Raw genomic sequence first — 10,862 nt, 5'->3', positions numbered from 1 at the left:
CAGTGTTAAATCTGAACAAAACTGCTGGGCAAACAAATTTTCCCAGTACATACTCCTATTGTAAAAGGGACCATTAATCTGAATCTAGGTAAAATGCCCGATTAATCACGACTTTGATTTAGGTCATAATTGTCCACTTCTAGTTTCCACCAGTGTTGATGGGGAGGTGGTTGATATCCATTTATGGAAGTGTGGCCATTCTTTTTAAGTCTGGTTACACTAAAATATAAGGCCCAAGCAATTTTGATAGATGGAAGAAAACTATAAGGCGCTTTCATTAGGGACAAATGCAACATATATATAGTTTATTTTGAACAATATAGAAGTGTACAAACTCCATGGAGCAGTTATATAACTACGAATATATAGTTGTGCACTCTTCTTCCAAATACAGAACACAGTAATGTACTTACACTGAGGAACATGTATGAGAAATGGTGTAAACGAAAGGTGTAGTTACTGCCCCTGGAGATCAGAGTCTACTTCTCCTGAAAACAAAAATCCCTATTGGGAACAAATAGCGGCCTAACTGCTGCAAAGATAAAGTGGAGGGGTTGCCCAAGGCAGCTTTGAAACCTTTATCTATACTTCCATGCTGCACTGCAGGTGATTTCTATAGAAGCATTGCCCCTAGGGAAGAATAGGGTGCCTCACAGTAAAGGTAGCTAAATATATGAGTATATGGTTTTGCATACAAGAACTCACATATTGACAAAACTGGCAACAATAGACTACAGTTAATTAACTCTATAAAATATTGCCCCATTTCAGATGAATGACCTTTCAGTCACAAAATTCTGCAAGAAATCTGCTGAGTTTGAATAAACCCCAAAACCAACAAACCTCCAGCTTCTTAAGAAATACCAAATGTCATCAACTTCTCACCCATTCCATAGATCAATAGACAAATTATAAATGCTCTAAGTGTGGATTACTCAATAAAATACAACACTTATATTAACACTGTACTACTACATGTTGAAATGTAAACTGGTTGTTATAAGATTATATGGCACAACTGTAAATGCGCCATGGACCACAACTCTAAGAAACTAATATTCTATTATTTTTGCCAACGGAAAAGCCAAGCAACTAATTCCCTATAGTAAGAACCAAATGCCAAAAGATGAGTGTATTACAATACTCCTAAAGGCTAAATACAACACTAACTATTGTGTATCAAACTTAAACATGTATTCAACTCATAACTTTTAGGAATATTGTTACTCTCTCGCCTCTATGTCAAGACTGTTCCAACATTTCCCAGAGAATTTCCTTCCAGGCTGTTACTGTCGAGGTCCAGGCTGAGACTTTCTATGGCTGTAGTCAGCACATCATCTTTCTGGTCTCCGGCGGCTGCATCTTCCATTGTAACATTCATTGTACTAACTAAGCTCCTCTTGGGCTGCACAATTGTGATACCATAGCCCTTGTTGCTGTATATGTGGTTATTGATCAGCTTCACTACTGGGGCAGGAATAACCTTTAAGCAAAAAAAAAAAAAAAGAGATTTTGAAACCCAAGTCGCTGACTGACATCTTCTGCGTACAATATTCTGAGTGCTGGAGCACAGCATCCAACAACACACTGTCACTAATACGTTACAATGACTGCTGGAAAAATGGCAGTATGTTGTGACGGATAAAATGTAAATTCCGCCTGCATATTCGTGAACATCCACCATAAAATACCTCATAGTTTTGCACCAATCTGTTTCTTTTACATGTATATAAAATTTTTATATTGGTCATAGCTACAAATCCCAACATAGAAGAGGTCAAGGAAATATTTCAGGCACAAAAATGTCATATATGTTTATAAAAAAATAAATAAAAACTATATGTACTGTAACAAACTTCACAATATGGTCATTATGGTTCTTGGGTTTATCTGATCTTTTTGTACTTGTTATTGATAGATTCAGGTTTGTTGCAATGGACTATGTGTAGTAGTCCACCTTATAGTTATAGGGGTTTCATAGGTCTCTGATACTGAGCAACTACCCTTAGGTCCAGCACTGCCATCACTAAGCTGTTTGTAGCGGTTACACATCTAGGCACAGCAATAATATAGTGTAGAGCAGGGGTAGACAACCTTCGGCACTCCAGATGATGGAAAACTACAACTCCCAACATTCATACTTGCTCAGCTGTTCTTGGAAATCCAATGGAAGTGAATGGAGCATGTTGGGAGATGTAATGCAAGGGCAGCTGGAGTGCCGAAGGTTGCTGACCCCTCATGTACAGACATATAGTCTTATGTCACACTTACCTTGGCTTCTATCAGGCTGTAAATTATCGGTGATCATAAACTTTGCTAAATGTACATTATAGTGTGAATACTCCTGTATGTTATCTTACCTTTAACTTAATTCCACCACCATGGATGCTTGCTAAGCCGTCTGTACTTTTAAAGTCATTACAGTTGTAAATCTTGTTTCCCTCAAGTATGGCGCCACTGCCCGGGTATAATTCAATACCTGGTCCCTAAAAATAAAGATATTTTGTACTGTTTAGGGATATTTCTTTGTATATACAGTAGTGAAACTTTCTCCACTGTTGTATTTATGTCGTGCTACAGAATAAATATGTAAGCCATCAATCGCTCCTATTACATGTATTACAAATAACATCAGTTTGGCTGCTCTTAGTAGGTGAGTCTTGGCTGCATCCACTATGCACTTATTGCTGCAATGCACAAGTACTTTTCACTTTAAGTGATAGATGTATGGTATAGCCTGGAAAGTAGTGGTTATGGCAGGCACCCAACTGCAGGGCTGCACCTCTACTGTTGCTATTGCTTCAAATGGAAAGTAGAATAGAGAGGAATCCCAGCCATTAGCGCCTAATGGATGTGGCCAGGACACAATGTTTAAGGGCACCCTCAAGATAACTCCACCAATACCTCTGTACCTCCTCTAAGTACCATCAATGTATGCGTATATACATTGATAATGAGATTATTTCATCTGATTGGTATATGGCAGGGATACTCTTTTAGATGTTTTCCCACACATCACCACAACCAACTCGGAGCTGTGTAGGGACCTCTACATGGCCATGGTCATAATATTAAACACATCATCTGGCTAACTGGTGTCCTAAAAAAGTAGAAGAGGGTACAGGGTGTCTTTATTCACGAGTCTTCATAAAGTCTTCATAGTTTACCTGAGAGCCACTTATTTTGCAGTCTTTCATTGTTAAAGCTGCTCCTGTAAGAACACAAACTCCTATCCCCTCACACTGGAGATCGCAATCTTGAAGAGTCAGGTGACCAGATTCCACAACTACTATACCATCACATGTCCCTTTCTGTTTTAATGTGAGGTGATTCATTTTTATATTTTGTGCTCTGGAAACAACAAAAGTGTCGCTTGAAGGATTTGAAGCAATTATTATTTCTTCCTTCTTACCAATGCCTGTAAAAGATTGGCAAAAATTATTTTATACAAAAAGCAGGTACCATCATCTTCCATAATTAATACGGCAAAGCTCAATATACAAGGAGTTTTCTAGTGTTATTAGTAACCTATGCTATCCACTGATCTTTTACTGCTGACCTATCAAGAAAATTGCCAGTAATGGAGTCTACCAGAACCAGTGGACGGAGCGGCTCTGCTTCTCCTGTCATATGAATAGGAGTGGCGATGCACGTTCCATCCACAGAAGCTGTTAGCTGTTCTATGTGGGGTTCAGCTAATCAGCTTGAGAACTCGGTTTCGAACGAAAATGACTTATAGAAACAAACTTATGTTTAGCTTATACATATATAGGGGCTGTCCTGAGATAAACAAAAAACAATGTCTGTTCCTGACACGTCACCTCAGCCCATTGCAGCTGAGGATGGAAGTACCAGACATAAGGCATGGACAGGAGCGATGCTGTTTGTGGGGAACTGATCATTTCTCTTAACTCAGAAGCCAATAAATTGATGATGAATTTTATGTAGTAATTGGAGGAGATTGTGAAAGCAACGAGTGATTATGAAGATAATCTTGTTTCCCTTAGTCCTAACAGCGGCACAATGTGGGGGTATTTCTGCCCCTGTGTGCTGGTAGGACAGGCGGATATTTAATTAGCCAATCAAATGCGTGGCAGGCCCTATAAGAGGGCACAAGAACCTCCCCTCTGCGTGTAAATACAAAAGTACCTCCATTACATTTATATACAGTTTTATACATAAGATATGATTCCCAGGGTGGGAAATCTTGTGCCGCTGTTAGGACTAAGGGAAACAAGATTATCTTCATAATCACTCGTTCCCTGTCGTCCTCAACAGCGGCACAATGTGGGGATATAGCAAGCAGGTCCCCAAGATGGGTGGGACAAACCCATGACCGAACTTAAACTGGTCTGGGCAAAGGCAGTGGAATCTGCCACTTGGTCCTTCAGGCGGTAATGCCGAATGAAGGTGGATTCAGATGCCCAAGAGGCAGCTGCATATATTTGGTCCACAGATAAAGCACTTCTTTCTGCCCGTGAAGTGGACACTGCCCTGGTTGAATGGGCATGAAGGAAAGATGGAGCCGACAGCCCTTGGGCGGTATAGGCGACTCTAATAGTCTCGGTAACCCACCGGGATATTGTAGCTTTGGCGCCCTTGTTTTTCCCCGTGTAGCTGACCAACAGGTTTTCAGTCCACCTAAAGGGGCGAGTGCGCTGCAAGTAGATCTGCAGGCATCTAACCACATCCAGCTTGTGCCATCTTTCTTCTTCAGCAGAAGAAAGGAACGGAAAAAATACTGGAAGGGAAATCAGTTGGTTCCTGTTTACAGCAGATGGCACCTTGGGACGAAACCCAGGGAGGAACCTAAGCTGTACATGGTCAGAGAAAAAGGTGGTATATGGCTCCTCAGCGGACAAAGCTTGTAGTTCACTAACGCGTTTGGCAGGTGTGACTGCCAATAGCAGCGCCATTTTGCCGGTTAGCGACTTGAGGGAGACCTCTTCCAGAGGTTCAAATGGCTGGCCACATAGGGCGTTCAGGACCGGAATAAGGTCCCATTGGTGGACAGGGGTGTTTACCACCGGTCTCAGCCTAGTTGCCCCTTTAATAAAGGTGCTCACTAAAGGATCCTGAGACAAACGCCTCCCCAGATAGGCGGACAGGGCCGCTACGTGTACCTTGAGTGTGGCCGCAGCAAGACCTCTGTCTAGTCCGTCTTGAAGGAAGTCCAGGATCGCCTCCGTAGGGGGATCGGTGGAGTCCACTTGATGCTGCAGACACCAGGCATTAAAGATGTTACCTATTCGACGGTAGTTCCTGTTAGTCGAATCTGCTCTGGCGCTGGATAGGGTCTTCAAGACGGCTTGTGACAGTCCTCTATTTCTCAATAGGGACTGGTCAACCTCCAGGCTGTCAGGTTGAGTCTCCTCAGATCCTGGCATCTCAGCTCTCCTTGGGTTACCAGGTCTGGGAGTGGGGGAAGCCTCCAATATATGCCCTGACTCATTTGTATGAGCTGAGCAAACCAAGCCCTTTTTGGCCAGAACGGGATTATGGCTATTCCCGAGGCTTGGTCCTGTCTTATTTTTATCAATACCTTCGGTATGATTGGAATTGGAGGGAATATGTAAAACAGCCTGAACCTCCATGGGATGGACAGGGCATCCACCGCCAAGGGATTGTCCTCCTGGTACAGAGAGCAGAAGGTCCCCACCTTGGCGTTGAGTCGGGTAGCCATAAGATCGACCTCCGGGAGACCCCATCTCTGGACGATCTGTTGAAATACGTCTGGATTGAGAGACCATTCTCCTGATACGGTAATACCCTGACTCAGCTGATCCGCTACTATGTTCAGGGAGCCCTTTATGTGAACAGCGGATAACTGGACCAGATTCTTCTCCGCCTAGGCAAATATGAGATTCGTCTCTCTCAGCAAGGTTGGTGACCTGGTGCCCCCTTGTTTGTTTATATAGACTACCACCGTCATATTGTCTGACCGGTTTTTGACAGACTTGCCTTTCAATTCTGGGGCAAAGTGTACTAGGGCCAGGTACACTGCTCTGAGTTCCTTGAGATTGGATGACCCCAGCTCCGGACATCTCCATCGTCCTTGTACAGTTTTGTCTTGACAATGGGCTCCCCATCCCCACTGGGATGCATCTGTTGTCAACAGGGTCCACACTGTCGGGACCGTGGACCTTCCGTCTTTCAGGTGTATCCACCATCTGAGGGAAAGACGGGTAGCGGGAGAAAGGCAGATCTTCTTGTGCAATCCCCGTGGAGACCTGTTCCAGGTTCTCAACACTTCCATCTTCAGGGGATGCAAATGCCATAAAGCCCAAGGCACCGCCCTGGCCGAGGATGACATCAGGCCCAGGACTCTCATGGCGGTCCGGATGGTTACCTGCCGAGTGCGCAATAGGAATCGTGCACTGGCTTGGATTCTTTCCTTCCTTGGACTGGAGAGGAAGATCTGCATCGCTTCTGAATCCACTATAAATCCGAGGAATTTTCTTCAGGTGGATGGAACGATTTCGGACTTCTCCCAATTGATAATCCTAACTCCTGTAGGAAGTTGATGGCAAGGTTGAGCTGCTGGAGGAGGGCAGCAGGAGACTGAGCTTTCAGTAGCCAGTCGTCTAGATAAGGGACGATGAAAAGACCCTGAAGTCTGAGGGCCGCGGCGACCGGAGAAATCACCTTGGTGAATACCAGTGGGGCGGATGTGATGCCGAATGGCAGAGCTGTGAATTGATAGTGCTCCCTGTGGCCGGCCATAGCGACGGCAATCCTGAGGAACTTCCTGTGGAAATGAGCAATGGGGACATGTAGATAGGCGTCCTTCAAATCGTGGGTAACCATCACCTCTCCTGGCTGAAGAAACACAGCCACGGAATCCACGGTTTCCATTCGAAATGACCTCTTCCTGATAAACCAATTGAGGTACCTCAGATCTATTATCATCCTCCAGCCCCCGGTGAACTTGGGGACCAGAAAGACGGGGGAGTAGACTCCCAGACCGAGGTCTGAGGCTGGTACCTTCTCCAGGGCGCCCTTGGTAACATATTCGGCAACCAAGGCTTCTAGACTGGCCTGCTGAGAAGGTGGAAGAGTTTGGGTGGAAACGAACCGATCTGGAGGTGGAAGATGAAAGTCGATGTGATACCCGTGTTGTATGATCTTCAACACCCATGGGTCTTGGATATCGGTGAAACATGCTCTGGAAAAGGAGGAAAGACGTCCTCCCACAGGAAGGGGGGCCACAGGGAGCTGCCCCACGTCAAAACTCAGGCTTCCTCTTGGTGTCCTCCTTGGAAGTGCCACGACCAGCTCCCCTAGGGCGATATCTAAAATGCCGTTGTTGGGAAGGGCGTCTATAATTAGAGGAAGAACCTCTGCCTCTAGAGGGAGCACGTCTGCCCCTGGATGCTTGAGGTAGGGACCTTCCGCTACCTTCAGCTAATCCCTCCATAATGGCGTCTAAGCTTTGGCCAGACACCCTTCCCGGCTCAAAGGGGAGAGCACAGAGTGCTGCTTTAGACGCAAAATCTGCCCGCCAAGGCTTTAGCCAAAGGGGTCTACGGGCCGCAGTAGACAACGCCATAGATTTGGCGGAGATTTTTAATTGATGGCAGGAGGATTCCGCCAAATAATCTGCAGCCCTATGAACTCTTTTCATAGAGGCCAGAATCTCATCTCTGTCTACGCCCAAGTCTATATCCCGCTCCAAGGCGGCTAAGCGGTTGCGCAAAAAGTCACCAACCATAGAGGAGGCTATGGCCACAGAGGCTTGCGCGGAGGAAGCTGAGTAGACCTTCTTCAGAACGGAGTCCGCCCTACGATCCAGAGGGTCCTGAAGATTTGAACCATCTTCCAAGGGCACCAGGGTTCTGCGGGACAGCTTTGCTACGGCCAAATCCACCTTCGGGGGAGGCCCCCAGGAATCCCACTGGGTAGTGTTAACAGGAAACAAACTCTTGAAGATCCTGGAAAGCGAATGTCCTTTCTCTGGCTGTTTCCACTGCTGCGCCATAAGGTCGGTCAGCGTGGCGTCCGCATGGAAGGCAATATGTCCCCCAGAGGCAGACGTGGAGGCTTCCCCGTCAACATCTCGGCCCACTGTAGACCGGATGGACTTCAGCAGCCTGCCCGTTTGTTCATAATGGAACGCAGTTCTGCTGGAATAACTGAGTCGTCCTCGGAGGAATCATCCTCTGCCACCCGCAGGTGTTACAAGGGGGGGGGGGGGGAGAGATGAGGAACGGAGCTCAGAGCATGGTCTCCTGGTGAGCTGAGACAAGGTGCAATGGATCCCTTTGAGGGAATCATCCTGCAAAACAAAAAGGAGAGTACAAGCAAGGGAAAAACTATTTACCCAAGCGATGCCCAAACTCACCATCTCCTTGACCCATGCCATCATATCTCTGGGAGAGGGCTCCACAGGTGGAGGACCTCTGCACCCGCGACAATGGGCCCACTCATAGCCTGAAAATAGGCAAGTTATAGGACCAGTAGTACCCCGCAGGGCACAACCTTTCAAGCCGCTACCTACCATCAGGGAGCGGTGTGTCGCAATCGAAGCAGGAAAGATGTTTCCTCTTGGAAGAGATTTTCCTCCTACCATCCCCAGGAGGGGTAGTAGAGGATGACATATCCTACAGAGAGAGATAATAGACCATGCAACACTGTCACCATGACATCATTCCAGCTTTTAAAAAAAGGGTAAATCTTACCAGGTCCTGTAGACCGAACAGCGAGGTGACGGATCCCAATAAAGTTTGCAAACTGGAAAAGAGTTCAAGATCAATGAACACCACAATCGCACGCCTTCAGCAGATACTGCAGGAAGGTCTCTGACACCAGGCCAGCCAGCCTCTTAATTCTGGCCGGCTGGAAGTGGGCGGAGCCACAATCAAAGCAGGTGAGGCAACCTGCCCAGACAACTAACCCTGTAATCAGGGGTCTGCAAAGATATACATTCCCCCCCACCAAGAGGGGACTTAACACGGGCACTTACCCCCACATCTCCCCGTCTTTTCCGGCCTTTAATAAGGCCTGAATCTTCCCTGAGTGAGCGACCGCCAGCGCCAGGCCGTTACCATGGCGCTATGATACTTCCGGCGAAACCGGAAGTGCGCGCTTACAGCGGCCGGCGGGGAACAGGATACACAACAGTGTGGTTCCACCCGCCGGCAGTCCGCGCGGCCACCAGAGGCGGCATGCGGAGTCCCCGGACTCTCACCAAAATGTCAGGTAAGTCACAAGGAGCAGGGGAAGCGGAGGAGAGGGGGGGCAGGGGGGATAGAGGGGGGGTAGCCACACATGGCTAACAAGCACCTTCTCCCCGCAGGGCACAGAAGGTGACAAGAAGAAAACAACCGCTCAGGAGGTGAGTGATCCTGCTGAGCTTCTCTAAGAGGACACAAGTCCTCCCACCTGTCCTCTGTCCACACAGGACAGAAAAAAACACGCAGAGGGGAGGTTCTTGTGCCCTCTTATAGGGCCTGCCACGCATTTGATTGGCTAATTAAATATCCGCCTGTCCTACCAGCACACAGGGGCAGAAATACCCCCACATTGTGCCGCTGTTGAGGACGACAGGGAAACAATCTTACAGGGATTGCAGATATGGAAACCCCCAAAGCTTTGTATTTCTAACCCTTCACGACAGAAAAAAAACTTACAGCCCTGTCTGATAAATGAATTCCATTTTGACAAATGCAGGAAGAATCAAAGGACTGGTTAATATCAAAAAGAGAAACTGCACTCTAAAATATGCAAGAATTACTGACTGTTAATACAACAAAATTACTTTCCCATTGTCAGTTGCCCTGCTAAAGAAACAACCTAAAACCAAGTGGATAAGTTGTCGGATCATGTCTGTATGGTTTCCCGCTACAATCTTCATGGAATATGATTGCACTGAAAGGTTAGTTTAGCTTTTGGATGTAAGCCACGTTCCTGTTATATCAGCAGCCTTGTGATATCCAAATTTCATCGAACCAGGCAGCAGTGTCTCTTTCCCATACTAATAATTTTGACACCACTGCGCAGGATTGTTGGATAAGCTTGTGACTGGGAATAAATTATAGCTTTACAGCTCCTAACAGACCATGGGGGGATTTCTATTAAAAAAAAAAAAAAAGCAAAAGTCTATGTCACCCATAGTAACCAACCATAAAGCAGCTTTTGGCTATAAGAAATGAAAACTGTGCCGTGATTGGTAGCTATGTGCAACAAAGAGGGTTTTTGTCTTATGCTTAGTTCACATCTGCATCGGGCGTCTGTTCTTCTCGTCCAGCAGAGACAAATGGACCACAAAAATAGCGGACATGAATGGAGCCCTAGAAACCAATTGACTTAATGGGGGCCATTCTTTTTAACTGAAATTGATGGATGAAAAAGTTGTGCTTGGCGGTTCTGTGTCAGACGGACACCTGGCGCTGATGTGAATCCAGCCTTAGATTGTTATCTTCTATATTATATTGTAAAATGTCCTGTTTTTCTGGTATGTTCGTAAACTTAGAGTATCTAAGGCATTGGTGAGGATGAATTCATTTAATTACAATGATTCTCCACCTTTATACTACTCATTTATCCAGAAAGACTACTACCCCGGCACTATGCTACAGCAGAAGGTACAAGCATGCTTATCTAGCTGCGTCATTGATGCAGGCAGATTGGAAAGTCCCATGCTCTAAAATTGGGATTTTTGGATATCAGTACTGCATTTTTGCACATGTAGGCAGTGTCCATTTCCCTTCCCTCTTGTCACTCCTTTATGTGTTTGAGAGATTACAGAAGAACTTATTAATTTCTCATATACTGTAAAATGCGTACCATCCCACGCATACCTCTCTATGTATAGAACTACAGCCTTTGCACTGCCAACTGATAATCACACACGACAAATGAAG

At 45.9% G+C, this 10,862-nt stretch overlaps 1 protein-coding gene across 1 annotated transcript in view; it reads right to left on the bottom strand.

The window, feature by feature from the left end:
• Positions 1–1,211: 1,211 nt before the first annotated feature.
• Positions 1,212–10,862, bottom strand: part of SHCBP1L (SHC binding and spindle associated 1 like) — a 30,417-nt gene continuing 20,766 nt past the window's right edge. Inside the window, exons 8-10 of the mRNA XM_075286408.1 lie at positions 3,168–3,418; positions 2,361–2,486; positions 1,212–1,483 (exon numbers count right to left, since the gene is read on the bottom strand). Of these exons, the coding sequence (XP_075142509.1) occupies positions 1,238–1,483; positions 2,361–2,486; positions 3,168–3,418 (623 nt within the window). The 3' untranslated portion in view covers positions 1,212–1,237. The remainder of the gene's footprint in view (positions 1,484–2,360; positions 2,487–3,167; positions 3,419–10,862) is intronic.

The sequence above is a fragment of the Leptodactylus fuscus genome, chromosome 9, assembly GCF_031893055.1.
Source record: "Leptodactylus fuscus isolate aLepFus1 chromosome 9, aLepFus1.hap2, whole genome shotgun sequence".
Lineage (NCBI taxonomy): Eukaryota > Metazoa > Chordata > Amphibia > Anura > Leptodactylidae > Leptodactylus > Leptodactylus fuscus.
The sequence above is the reverse complement of the archived record's forward strand: the minus strand, read 5'-3'. Positions and strand labels throughout refer to the sequence as shown.